We start from the raw sequence: 10,415 nt of genomic DNA, 5'->3' as shown, positions 1-10,415 counted from the left end.
AGGGGGGGTAGGGTGGGCGGGGCAGAGTGTGTGAGGGGGGGTAGGGTGGGGGGTCAGTGTGTGAGGGGGGCAGGGTCGGGGGGTAGGGGGGCAGAGTGTGTGAGGGGGGGTAGGGTGGGGGGTCAGTGTGTGAGGGTGGCAGGGTGGGTGGGGTAGGGGGGGGCAGAGTGTGAGGGGGGGTAGGGTGGGTGGGGCAGAGTGTGTGAAGGGGGGTAGGGTGGGTGGGGCAGAGTGTGTGAGGGGGGGTAGGGTGGGGGGGGCAGAGTGTGTGAGGGGGGGTAGTGTGGGGGGGCAGAGTGTGTGAGGGGGGGTAGGGTGGGGGGGCAGTGTGTGTGAGGGAGGGGTAGGGTGGGGGGGCAGTGTGTGTGAGGGAGGGGTAGGGTGGGGGGGGAGTGTGTGTTAGGGGGGTAGGGTGGGGGGGTGCAGAGTGTGTGAGGGGGGTAGGGTGGGGGGGGCAGAGTGTGTGAGGGGGGGGTAGGGTGGGGGGGCAGAGTGTGTGGGGGGGGTAGGGTGGGGGGGGCAGAGTGTGTGGGGGGGGTAGGGTGGGGGGGGCAGAGTGTGTGGGGGGGGTAGGGTGGGGGGGGCAGGGTGTGTGAGGGGGGCAGGGTGTGTGAGGGGGGCAGGGTGGGGGGTCAGTGTGTGAGGGGGGGCAGGGTGGGGGGGGTAGGGGGGGCAGAGTGTGTGAGGGGGGGTAGGGTGGGTGGGGTAGGGGGGCAGAGTGTGTGAGGGGGGGTAGGGTGGGTGGGGTAGGGGGGGCAGAGTGTGTGAGGGGGGGTAGGGTGGGTGGGGTAGGGGGTGCAGAGTGTGTGAGGGGGGGTAGGGTGGGTGGGGCAGTGTGTGTGAGGGGGGTAGGGTGGGTGGGGGCAGAGTGTGTGAGGGGGGGTAGGGTGGGGGGGGCAGAGTGTGTGAGGGGGGTAGGGTGGGTGGGGGCAGAGTGTGTGAGGGGGGTAGGGTGGGTGGGGGCAGAGTGTGTGAGGGGAGGTAGGGTGGGGGGTCAGTGTGTGTGAGGGGGGTAGGGTGGGGGGGTGCAGAGTGTGTGAGGGGGGTAGGGTGGGGGGGTGCAGAGTGTGTGAGGGGGGTAGGGTGGGGGGGTGCAGAGTGTGTGAGGGGGGGTAGGGTTGGGGGGTGCAGAGTGTGTGAGGGGGGGTAGGGTGGGGGGGGCAGAGTGTGTGAGGGGGGGTAGGGTGGGGGGGGCAGAGTGTGTGAGGGGGGTAGGGTGGGGGGGGCAGAGTGTGTGAGGGGGTGTAGGGTGGGGGGGCAGGGTGTGTGAGGGGGTAGGGTGGGGGGGGCAGGGTGTGTGAGGGGGGCAGGGTGGGGGGTCAGTGTGTGAGGGGGGGCAGAGTGTGTGAGGGGGGGTAGGGTGGGTGGGGTAGGGGGGGCAGAGTGTGTGAGGGGGGGTAGGGTGGGTGGGGCAGTGTGTGTGAGGGGGGGTAGGGTGGGTGGGGGCAGAGTGTGTGAGGGGGGGTAGGGTGGGGGGGGCAGAGTGTGTGAGGGGGGTAGGGTGGGGGGGGCAGAGTGTGTGAGGGGGGTAGGGTGGGGGGGGCAGAGTGTGTGAGGGGAGGTAGGGTGGGGGGGGCAGAGTGTGTGAGGTGGGGTAGGGTGGGGGGGGCAGAGTGTGTGAGGGGGGGTAGGGTGGGGGGGCAGAGTGTGTGAGGGGGGTAGGGTGAGGGGGGCTAGGGTTGGGGGGGCAGAGTGTGTGAGGGGGGGTTAGGGTGGGGGGTGCGGAGTGTGTGAGGGGGGGTAGGGTGGGGGGTGCAGAGTGTGTGAGGGGGGGGTAGGGTGGGGGGGGCAGAGTGTGTGAGGGAGGGGTAGGGTGGGGGAGGAGGAGGGTTGAGAATGACAGGGTGTGGAGGGCATATGTCTGGGGGGGAGTGGTGGAGGATTGCCTTAAGGTTCGGGATGAGCGAGTTGGTTTAATTGGATGACAAAGTTTTTTTTGAGAGTGAGTTTTGAAAGTAGTGTTTCAGGGATGAAAGAATTGTTGAAGGGTTTATAGGGGTGGTGGAGCAGTTTACAGAGGGAGGAGGCATTTGTGTGTGTCATAGGAAAGAGGTAGGAGTTTGAGGGGTGTTTTAAGTCAGGAAGAAGGTATTCATGGGAGTTTTGGGGTGACAGGGCAGATTTAGTTTGACGGAACAAAAACAGAAGTTGCTGAAAGCTCAGTAGGTCCGGCAGTATCTATGAATGTAAAATCAGAGTTAACGTTTTGGGTCCAGTGGCCCTTCCTCAAAAAAAATGGTTTGAGGGAGTTGTTTAAGTGGAGCTTGAGTTGGAGGAAGTCTGGAGTTTCAGTTTTGAATGGAGGGAAGGCAGTTGGGAAGGGGACCATCGAGGGACAGCAGTTTCTGGATGAGGGCTGTAACGTGTTCAGGAGCAGATTTGATGACCAGAAATGCACGGAGGGCAGTAGTGTGAAGGGAGGATGGCCATGTGCATGCACAGAGTATTTCGTAGGGTTTTCTATGCCCTCTTGTGGGAGAAAAGAAAATGAAGAAAATTTAGAAGCGGGATTTTGTTTAAAAAAAATTCTTCTCGGATGTCTACCAATGCAATATAACTGGGTTGATTACGGAGTGAGACAGTGGTGTTGGGGGAGTGTCATTGGACTGGGAGTCCAGAGATCCTGACTGTTGTTCTGAGGACAGGGTTGAAATCCCACATGGCAGCTGGTGGAATTTAAATTCCGTTATTAAGATCAGCAATGTAAAGCAAGTCTCAGTAGCGCTGACCATTTAAATCAAACAGGTTTACCAACGTTCTTTAAGGAAGGAAGCCCTTCCTGATGTGTGGGTACAGACCCACAGAATGCCCTCTGAAAGGAATTGAGGCAAGTAGTTCTGTTCAAGGGCGATGTGGGACGGAAAGTAAATTGTGACTTTGCCATGAAAGACAAAGGAAATTAAAATTCTCTTTTAACACTGGGAGAGAAAGCAACGGGAGATCCCACTTAGACCTTAAGGCGTTTCCCACCGTTTAACTCAATCATGGCTAGCCTGTACCTTAATTCTGTCAACTGGTTTTTGTTCTCAATACCCTATTATCTCTACCCAACAAAAATCAGACCCCTCATTGCATTTTCAGTTTCTATCCACTAACCTCTGAATTTCTTGGGGACTGAAGTGCTGTCTGCTACAAAATGGCTTCCACTCTTAACCTTGATGGAAGAGCTCCTTGTTCTGGATTCAAGTGGCTCTGTAACTGTGGCCCTGCGTGGACCCCTTTCATGGTGAGAGCTACGCTGTTTTCATGGCCAGTTTCATCCCCTGAAGTGAATCCAATTTGTACAACAGTCGTGATTGTTTCATTGCTGAGACTAGCTTTCAGTTCCAGAATTTGTTTTTTATTAATTTGAATTGATATCAGCCTGGGCCCCTCTGGATGACCTGTCCATTGATGTCCTCCCCTATATGGGGATTTTTAAGCAGGAATAGTTGGCTGGTGAGATCAATGAATGAATGAAGCATTTGTTCTACGCTGTGGTGTTTTAAGTGCTGTAATGCACAGGGAGATTGGCATGTCTGACGGTGGTGTGTTTAAACTGCCTCCATAGGGGAAAATGTTCCAGTGCAGTGCGGACTGCTGCGAGAATGCCAATGCCTCCATGGAGGAGGTACATCAGTGTATTGAACGTTGCCACGCACCCTTGGCACAGGCACAGGCCACCGTCACCGGGGAGCTGGAGAGGTTCCAGGTAGGCAGCAATCTACAAACACGCCCAGCCAGGCAGGAACATGCTTTGGGCTCAGTGTGATAACTTGAAGGTAAATTGGATGCTCTGATAAAAGACCTAGAGATAAACAACGTGGAAACAGACCCTTCAGTCCAGCTCATCCGTGCCGACCAGGTATCCTGAAAAAAACCTGTCCCATTTGCCAGCATTTGGCCCATATCCCTCTAAACCCTTCCTCCTCATGTACCCATCCAGATGTCTTTTCAATGCTGTAATTGTACCAGCCTCCACCATTTTCCTCTGCCAGCTTGTTCCATACATGCACCACCATCTGCGTGAAAAAGTTGCCCCTTGGGTCCCTTTTAAATCTTTCTCCTCTCACCTTAAACCTATGCCTTGTAGTTTTGGACTCCCCTACCCTGGCTAAAAGACTTCACCTATTCTCCCCATCCATGCCCCTCATGATTTTGTAAACTTCATAAGTTTACCCCCTCAGCCTCCGACACTCCGGGAAAACAGCTCAAGTCTCTTCAGCCTCTCCATATAGCTCCAACCCCTGGCAACATCCTTGTAATTCTTTTCTGAACCCCTTTAAGATTCACAACATCCTTCCTATAGCAGGGAGACCAGAATCGTTTCCCAAAATTGGGCAAACCAATGTCCTGTACGATCGCAACATGACCCTCCCAACTCCTGTGCTCATTGCACTGACCAATGAAGGCAAGCATACCAAACACCTTCTACACTACCCTGTCTACCTGCGACTCCACTTTCAAGGAACTAAACCTGCACTCCAAGGTCTCTTTTTTTCAGCAACATTCATAGGACCTTACCATTAATTGTACGGGTCCTGCCCTGATCTACCTTTCCAAAATGCAGACCCTTACATCTATCTTAATTAAAATCCATTGGCCATTCCTCAGCCCATGGGCCCATCTGATTGATGTCCTGTTGTATTTTGAGGTAACCTTTGCTGTCCACTACACCTCTAATTGTGGTATCGTCTGCAAACTTACTGACTATACCTCCTATGTTGACATCCAAATCATTTATATAAATGACTAAAAGCAGTGGATCCAGCACCAAGATAATGAAGTGTGAAGCTGGATGAACACAGCAGGCCAAGCAGCATCTCAGGAGCGCAAAAGCTGACGTTTCGGGCCTAGACCCTTCATCTGAAACATCAGCTTTTGTGCTCCTGAGATGCTGCTTGGCCTGCTGTGATCATCCAGCTTCACACTTCATTATCTTGGATTCTGCAGCATCTGCAGTTCCCATTATCTCGGATCCAGCACCAATCCTTGTGGCACACCGCTGGTCACAAGCCTTAGTCTGAAAAGCAACCCTCCACCACCATCTTCTGGATTCTACCTTCAAGCCACTTCTGTATCCATATAGCTAGTTCTCCCTCTATTCTGTAACCTTGCTATAGAGTCTACTGTGAGGAACCTTGTCAAACACCTTACTGAAGTCCATGTAGTCCACTGCTCTGTCCTCATCCTCTTTGTTACTTCTTCAAAAAAACTCAATCAAGTTAGTGAGATGCGATTTCCCATGCACAAAGCCATGCTGACTGTAAGAGCAGAGTTTTTCTGTGTTTTTGAGAAGGGTTTGGTGGAGGGAGGGAGAGATCGCAGGCAATACTTAGAGAGAGGCTGCAGTAATGGCAATGGCTTTCTGATAATGTGCAGGTCCAGACACAGTTGAAATGTAACCTTGCTTCTTTTTTGATTTGAATTATTATTGTCACATGTACCTAGGTACAATGAAAAGTTTTGTTTTCTGTGCAGTACAGGCAGATCAGACCATATATACATCATCAGGTGATAGAACAGAAAGAGGAATACGACATTATGGCTGAAAAGAAAGTGCACATAAAGTAAGTTGGAGTTGAAATTTCAGAGATCCATTCAGGAGTTTAATAACAGCAGGAAAGAAGCTGTTTATGAACATACTGGTTTAGGCACCTCACTGAAGTCCTCAACTGGAAGACTTTGCAGTTATTAGATGCTGTTTCATTGGCCTGTGGGCGTCAGTGGCGAGGCCAGTGCCAGCATGGTGTTGCCATGTGGCCCTTGTCCTTCTAGAGGATTGCAGGTTTGGAAAGAGCTGTCATCAGGAGCAGTGCCTCTCATAGACAGTGCACACTGTGCGTCACTGATAGAGGAAGTGAATGTTGAAGGCAGTAGATGGGCTGTCAAGTATTGGAGTTTTTCTTTCCCCATCTCTGTTCCAGGTGTGCTCGATGGCAGCCTAGGTGTCTGGACAGGAGTGTTCCTCTTTACTGATGAAAGGGTTCTCACACCATGCTTTTTCTTTTAAATTTGCTGTCGTTCCAGAATCGGCTGCAGCGCTGCATGATGGACTGCAATGACCGAGCCAAGGATGCCTTCAACTCCGGAGTCAAAGAGCCCGACGTCAGGCTGAAAGCGGACTCGTGTGTCAGCAAGTGTGTGGACGATCACGCCGTTCTCATTCCCAGCATGACACGGACGCTGAAGGAGTCACTGATGTCCATAGCCAAGTGAGACAGCGCCTCGCATAACAAAGCTAGGTAATTGTTTATTCTTCGCAGAGGAAGAGAGGCGCTGCACTGAAGCAGGGATATCACGGCAAACCAAACTCCACACCCCCTCCACCCCCACTCCTCCCCCCAAATTCCCTAGCAACCCCACCTCATTCCAGCACAGGAGACTGATCCCAGTCACAGACTTGAGAACAAAGGAGCTCACAGCAGTGCCCTTCCCATTCAGAAATGGGTCAGTGAGACCACAGTGGGGTTGGGTCAGGTCTTTGAGTGTTACTCATTTGGTAAAGCGCCCGGTGTTGCTCAGCGATGAAACTCTCAGCAGCAATAGCCCAAGTCGTTGGATGATAACCAGAAGCTACAACCCTCCTGCTCAGCCAGTCCTTGCCTCCCTTCTGCAACCCAAGCTGGTGGAAATGTACGCATGGGGATTTAAAGCCAGTTTGTGCGGCACTGGGACTGCCTGACTTGGCTCGTTGGGCAAGCTGACTGTAGAAAGCTGTGATCTTTTCACCTCAGATTTCTATACATACTGTCGCTCGGCTGTCAGTCTGCTCCTTCCAGTCACTGTTGCGGACGGATCTGGGGCTCAATTTCACGTCAACCACAGCAGAACGGTTCGGTGAACTGGAATGTGTTTCAACTCCAGCCATTTCCACTGTGCCTTGGTTTCCTTCTCCATTGGATAACGTCTTTGAAGAGGATTGTTGGTTTAAACCTTCTGTCAGCATCTTGATCCTTGTGTTGTCAGATACTAAAAATGGCAAGCTCCCGATTGTTTAAGTGCTGGGCACCCGTAACCTTCCCCCTTCCAGATTCCGCTCAGTCACAAATTGTAAATGTAAAGAGTGCTGAAGTCTTTTGTTTGAAAGAAATTGATTTTGGACTCGTGGGTCACGGAATTGCAAATCAGAATCTCAGTTGGAGACATCAGGTTTTGAAAGCTCCAAGGTTCCTTGAGCTTAATAAGGAAAAGATTCCCTGTTGCTGTTTTTGCGGGCAGTCCTCCTGATTTGGCTTTTGTTTGAGGAGTTGGCTGACTGCCAGCAGAAATGTTGTAAGCTCCCCATTTGGTGGAACTTAGGACGTTTTCTGTCTCTCTCCCCCCCCCCCCCCACCCCGGCTGCACCACCGGTTTTTCTGACTTTGAGTAAAGAAAAGCCGGCAACTGAGTCACAGCATAGGACTCACTCTGAATTTTGCCTCTGTCTGTCTCAGATATATTGATCCTCTCATTGTGGTGTGCACAGGAAGCACACTGAAGGTGATATGCTGACAGAGCTGATGGCAGAGTCAGATTCTGAAGTGTTTCTCACGACTGCCGCTGTGCTAACAGTCAGTTTTCTGCACGATCTTGTACACCGTGGAATGGACAGGAAGTATAACTCCATTCGAGGTCGCTATGAGTTGCATCTTTCACCAACTTCTGTGCATTGTGGTCATTTCTGAGATGGGCGATGGCTGGAGGATGGGAGTGTTAAGGGTGTTAAGCTGGTACACAGGTGGTGACCCAGATTTACTCTCATATGCTCAATAACCTGCCGTGCTGTTCCCGGTAGAGCGTGGCAGTTCTTTGAATCCCATTACAGTACCTGCCTAAAGGAGACAGATGCCAAACACACAACAGTTTACACAGGAAGCAGAATCCTCGCAAGACCGTCATCTGTCTGTGGGATTTCCCACCCCCACGTTTGTGATGTTTTGAGCCCTCAAATAAAGCCTGCCATTCAGAAGTTTCTGATTCAGATTGTGACAACTAACCATTGAAGTCTGTTCATTGAGTGCACCTGGAAAATATAATGGTAAAGGGAGCATTACCCTGTCATCATACCTTGACAGACAAAGTAGAGCTTTTACTGAAAAGAGAGAAGAAGTCACTGAAGCTTTTTGACTTTGTCAGTCAGGACTGTTTACTCCTGTGGTATAAATTGTGGCAATTGCTTGAAGTTTGACCTTAATGAGTGTAAGAGGAAAAGCTTTGGGGACATGTCTGTGATGATATTAACAAGCCTGTAATAATGGTACACTTGTCTGTTGGACCATTAGACCTTGCGCTGTCCAGGCATCAGTCTTGATTTCCTTAGCCTTTATCCAGTGATTTTTGGACAAATTTCACAGAAGTGATTGCAATTACATTCTTGATTCTGCAAGGATTTGAATTTGCCACTGCTTAATTTCTGTCAGGTAGAAGCTGATTCTGTGGTTTTACGTGAGCTGTGGTCAAGAGGCTGCGAGATGAGTGAGGTGCTTTTTCTGATCTGCACTGTTGCTGACCATAGCTGCTTCATGTCACGTCTGAACCACCTGCCTTCAGAAATGTAATTTTGCAGTTTGATGAGAATATCACCCCTCCCCACAAACAGAAGCCAAGACCGAAAAAGTGCATCTGTCTTTTGTGTAACACGAGATGTAAGTGTGTGATTTCATTAAGAGTGCTGCCTGACCAATGTGCTGTGAAGCCTTTTCGCCTTTTGTTCATCTCCAGTCTGGAGTTGGTTTAACTGTGAAGTTTTCCTGTATGGGACTGTCTGTGTGCAATGTCCAATTAAAGGAAGAATTTAATCATTATCTGGGGTCTGACTGTTGTGTGCTGACTCACATGGAGGTAAAGTTCACAGGTAACACAATGTCTGTGGAGTGGCAATTGAGCAGTACAGGTGAGGACAGTAAGACTTCGCGGTGTAGGTGAAATGGGAACAATACAGTAAGTAAAAACCAAAAGAACTGCAGATGCTGTAAATCAGGAACAAAAACAGAAGTTGCTGGAAAAGCTGAGCAGGTCTGGAGGCATCTGCGGAGGAAAAAAGTTAACGTTTCAGGTCTGTTGACCCTTCCTCGGGGGACCCAGAATGGTAACTCTGTTTTCTCCTCCAAAGACACTGCCAGACAATACAGTAAGTGTAATTAGTGCAGATAAAATGTGAAAAAATATCTTTTGAAGGGGGGCAGGCAACGTCAGGTTGGTATGTGTTTTACATTACTCAGAGGCTCTGAATTGATGGGCATCATGCACCTATTACGTGCGCATATTTTGGGCCGTTCATAGTGATGATAAAGGCTCAGATATTCTTTTCATTGTTTCGGACCAGACCAAACCCCCCTCAGCATATATTAAGATACCAGAGACCCCAACTTTTTCCTCATTTTAAAGGGGTTGGCTCTGGATGCAATTCAATTGGACAAACTACTAAACTGGAAGGAAAACACTTTATTCAAACACTAGTTAAACTTCAACAAAAGAAAGAAGAAATTGGAATCACTTAACTCTGTTGGAAAATTTAACGGAATAATAACAACTAAACAGTAACTGTTGTAATATAGTAACATCCCATAAACACGCCCTTGGTAAAGGCAAAACAGATTGTCTCACAAGCAATTCTAGCAGCAGGAAGAGAACCCCACCTGTCAGCTGTAAGAGAGAGAGGAAAAACAGTTTCCATATCCAGCTTCAGGAGCCGCTACTGAAAGCTAAAACTAAAAAGCCTGGTTCTGTGGGAGCTTGACCTCCCCCACCCATTCAGGCTGCTTCTGTTGTTCCAACATTTAAAAAAAAAACAAGGTCTTATATGCTGTTTATTGGATTCAAATAGACAGCTCTGCACCTCTGTCTTTAAATCTCTCTTTGAAATAAAAGCCAGGATAAAATGTACCTTTAAAAGCTATACTACCACTGCACCTGCCTTCTTACACAGGTACACTACAATACATATACATTGACTCTAAGTATGCAGACATGCGCTACTATAGTCCAACTCAGTCTGTTTTTCCCACCACTGAGCCTACCAAAGTCACAACAATATGTAAGCAATTAGGTTCCCTCATCCTGTGACGTGTATAATTTTCAAATAGAATGGCTGTAATAATAAGCTCCATCTAAACTTAAAGGGTCTATGGTCGGTATATACAATTGTCTCACGTTATTGGGAATATAAATGTTGAAATATTGCAACACCGACATCAAACTCAAGGTCTCCTCAGTCATGGAATATTTCTATTAATGATGATTTGGTTTCCTGGAAAAATACTCAAGGGGTCTTTGTATCTTGCAGAAGTACAGCACCAACAACCATATTATTCGCATTGATAGCCACCTTGAATGGTTTTGCATAATTAGGTGTGGCTAACACTGGGGTAGGGGTTAACACAGCTTTCAGGCTTTCAAATGCCTGCTGACAGTCCTCTTTCCATTGAATTTTTTTGCACTTCTTCAGTAAGTCG

At 49.6% G+C, this 10,415-nt stretch overlaps 1 protein-coding gene across 2 annotated transcripts; it reads left to right on the top strand.

The window, feature by feature from the left end:
- The first annotated feature begins 2,802 nt into the window (after positions 1–2,802).
- Positions 2,803–8,765, top strand: fam136a (family with sequence similarity 136 member A). Of its 2 annotated transcripts, XM_059641125.1 has the most exons (4): positions 2,803–3,226; positions 3,551–3,691; positions 5,461–5,549; positions 6,010–6,117. In XM_059641125.1, exons 1-4 carry the CDS (start codon positions 3,137–3,139, stop codon positions 6,029–6,031), a joined length of 342 nt encoding a protein of 113 aa, XP_059497108.1. In that variant the 5' UTR covers positions 2,803–3,136; the 3' UTR covers positions 6,032–6,117. The 2 variants fall into 2 exon arrangements, with proteins under 2 accessions (XP_059497108.1, XP_059497107.1); XM_059641124.1 differs by lacking the exon at positions 5,461–5,549 and having other exon boundaries at positions 3,101–3,226; positions 6,010–8,765.
- The last annotated feature ends 1,650 nt before the right edge of the window (positions 8,766–10,415 follow it).

This window comes from Stegostoma tigrinum, chromosome 40, assembly GCF_030684315.1.
Source record: "Stegostoma tigrinum isolate sSteTig4 chromosome 40, sSteTig4.hap1, whole genome shotgun sequence".
NCBI lineage: Eukaryota > Metazoa > Chordata > Chondrichthyes > Orectolobiformes > Stegostomatidae > Stegostoma > Stegostoma tigrinum.
Note: the sequence above shows the minus strand (reverse complement) of the source record. Positions and strands in the feature narration are given on the sequence as shown.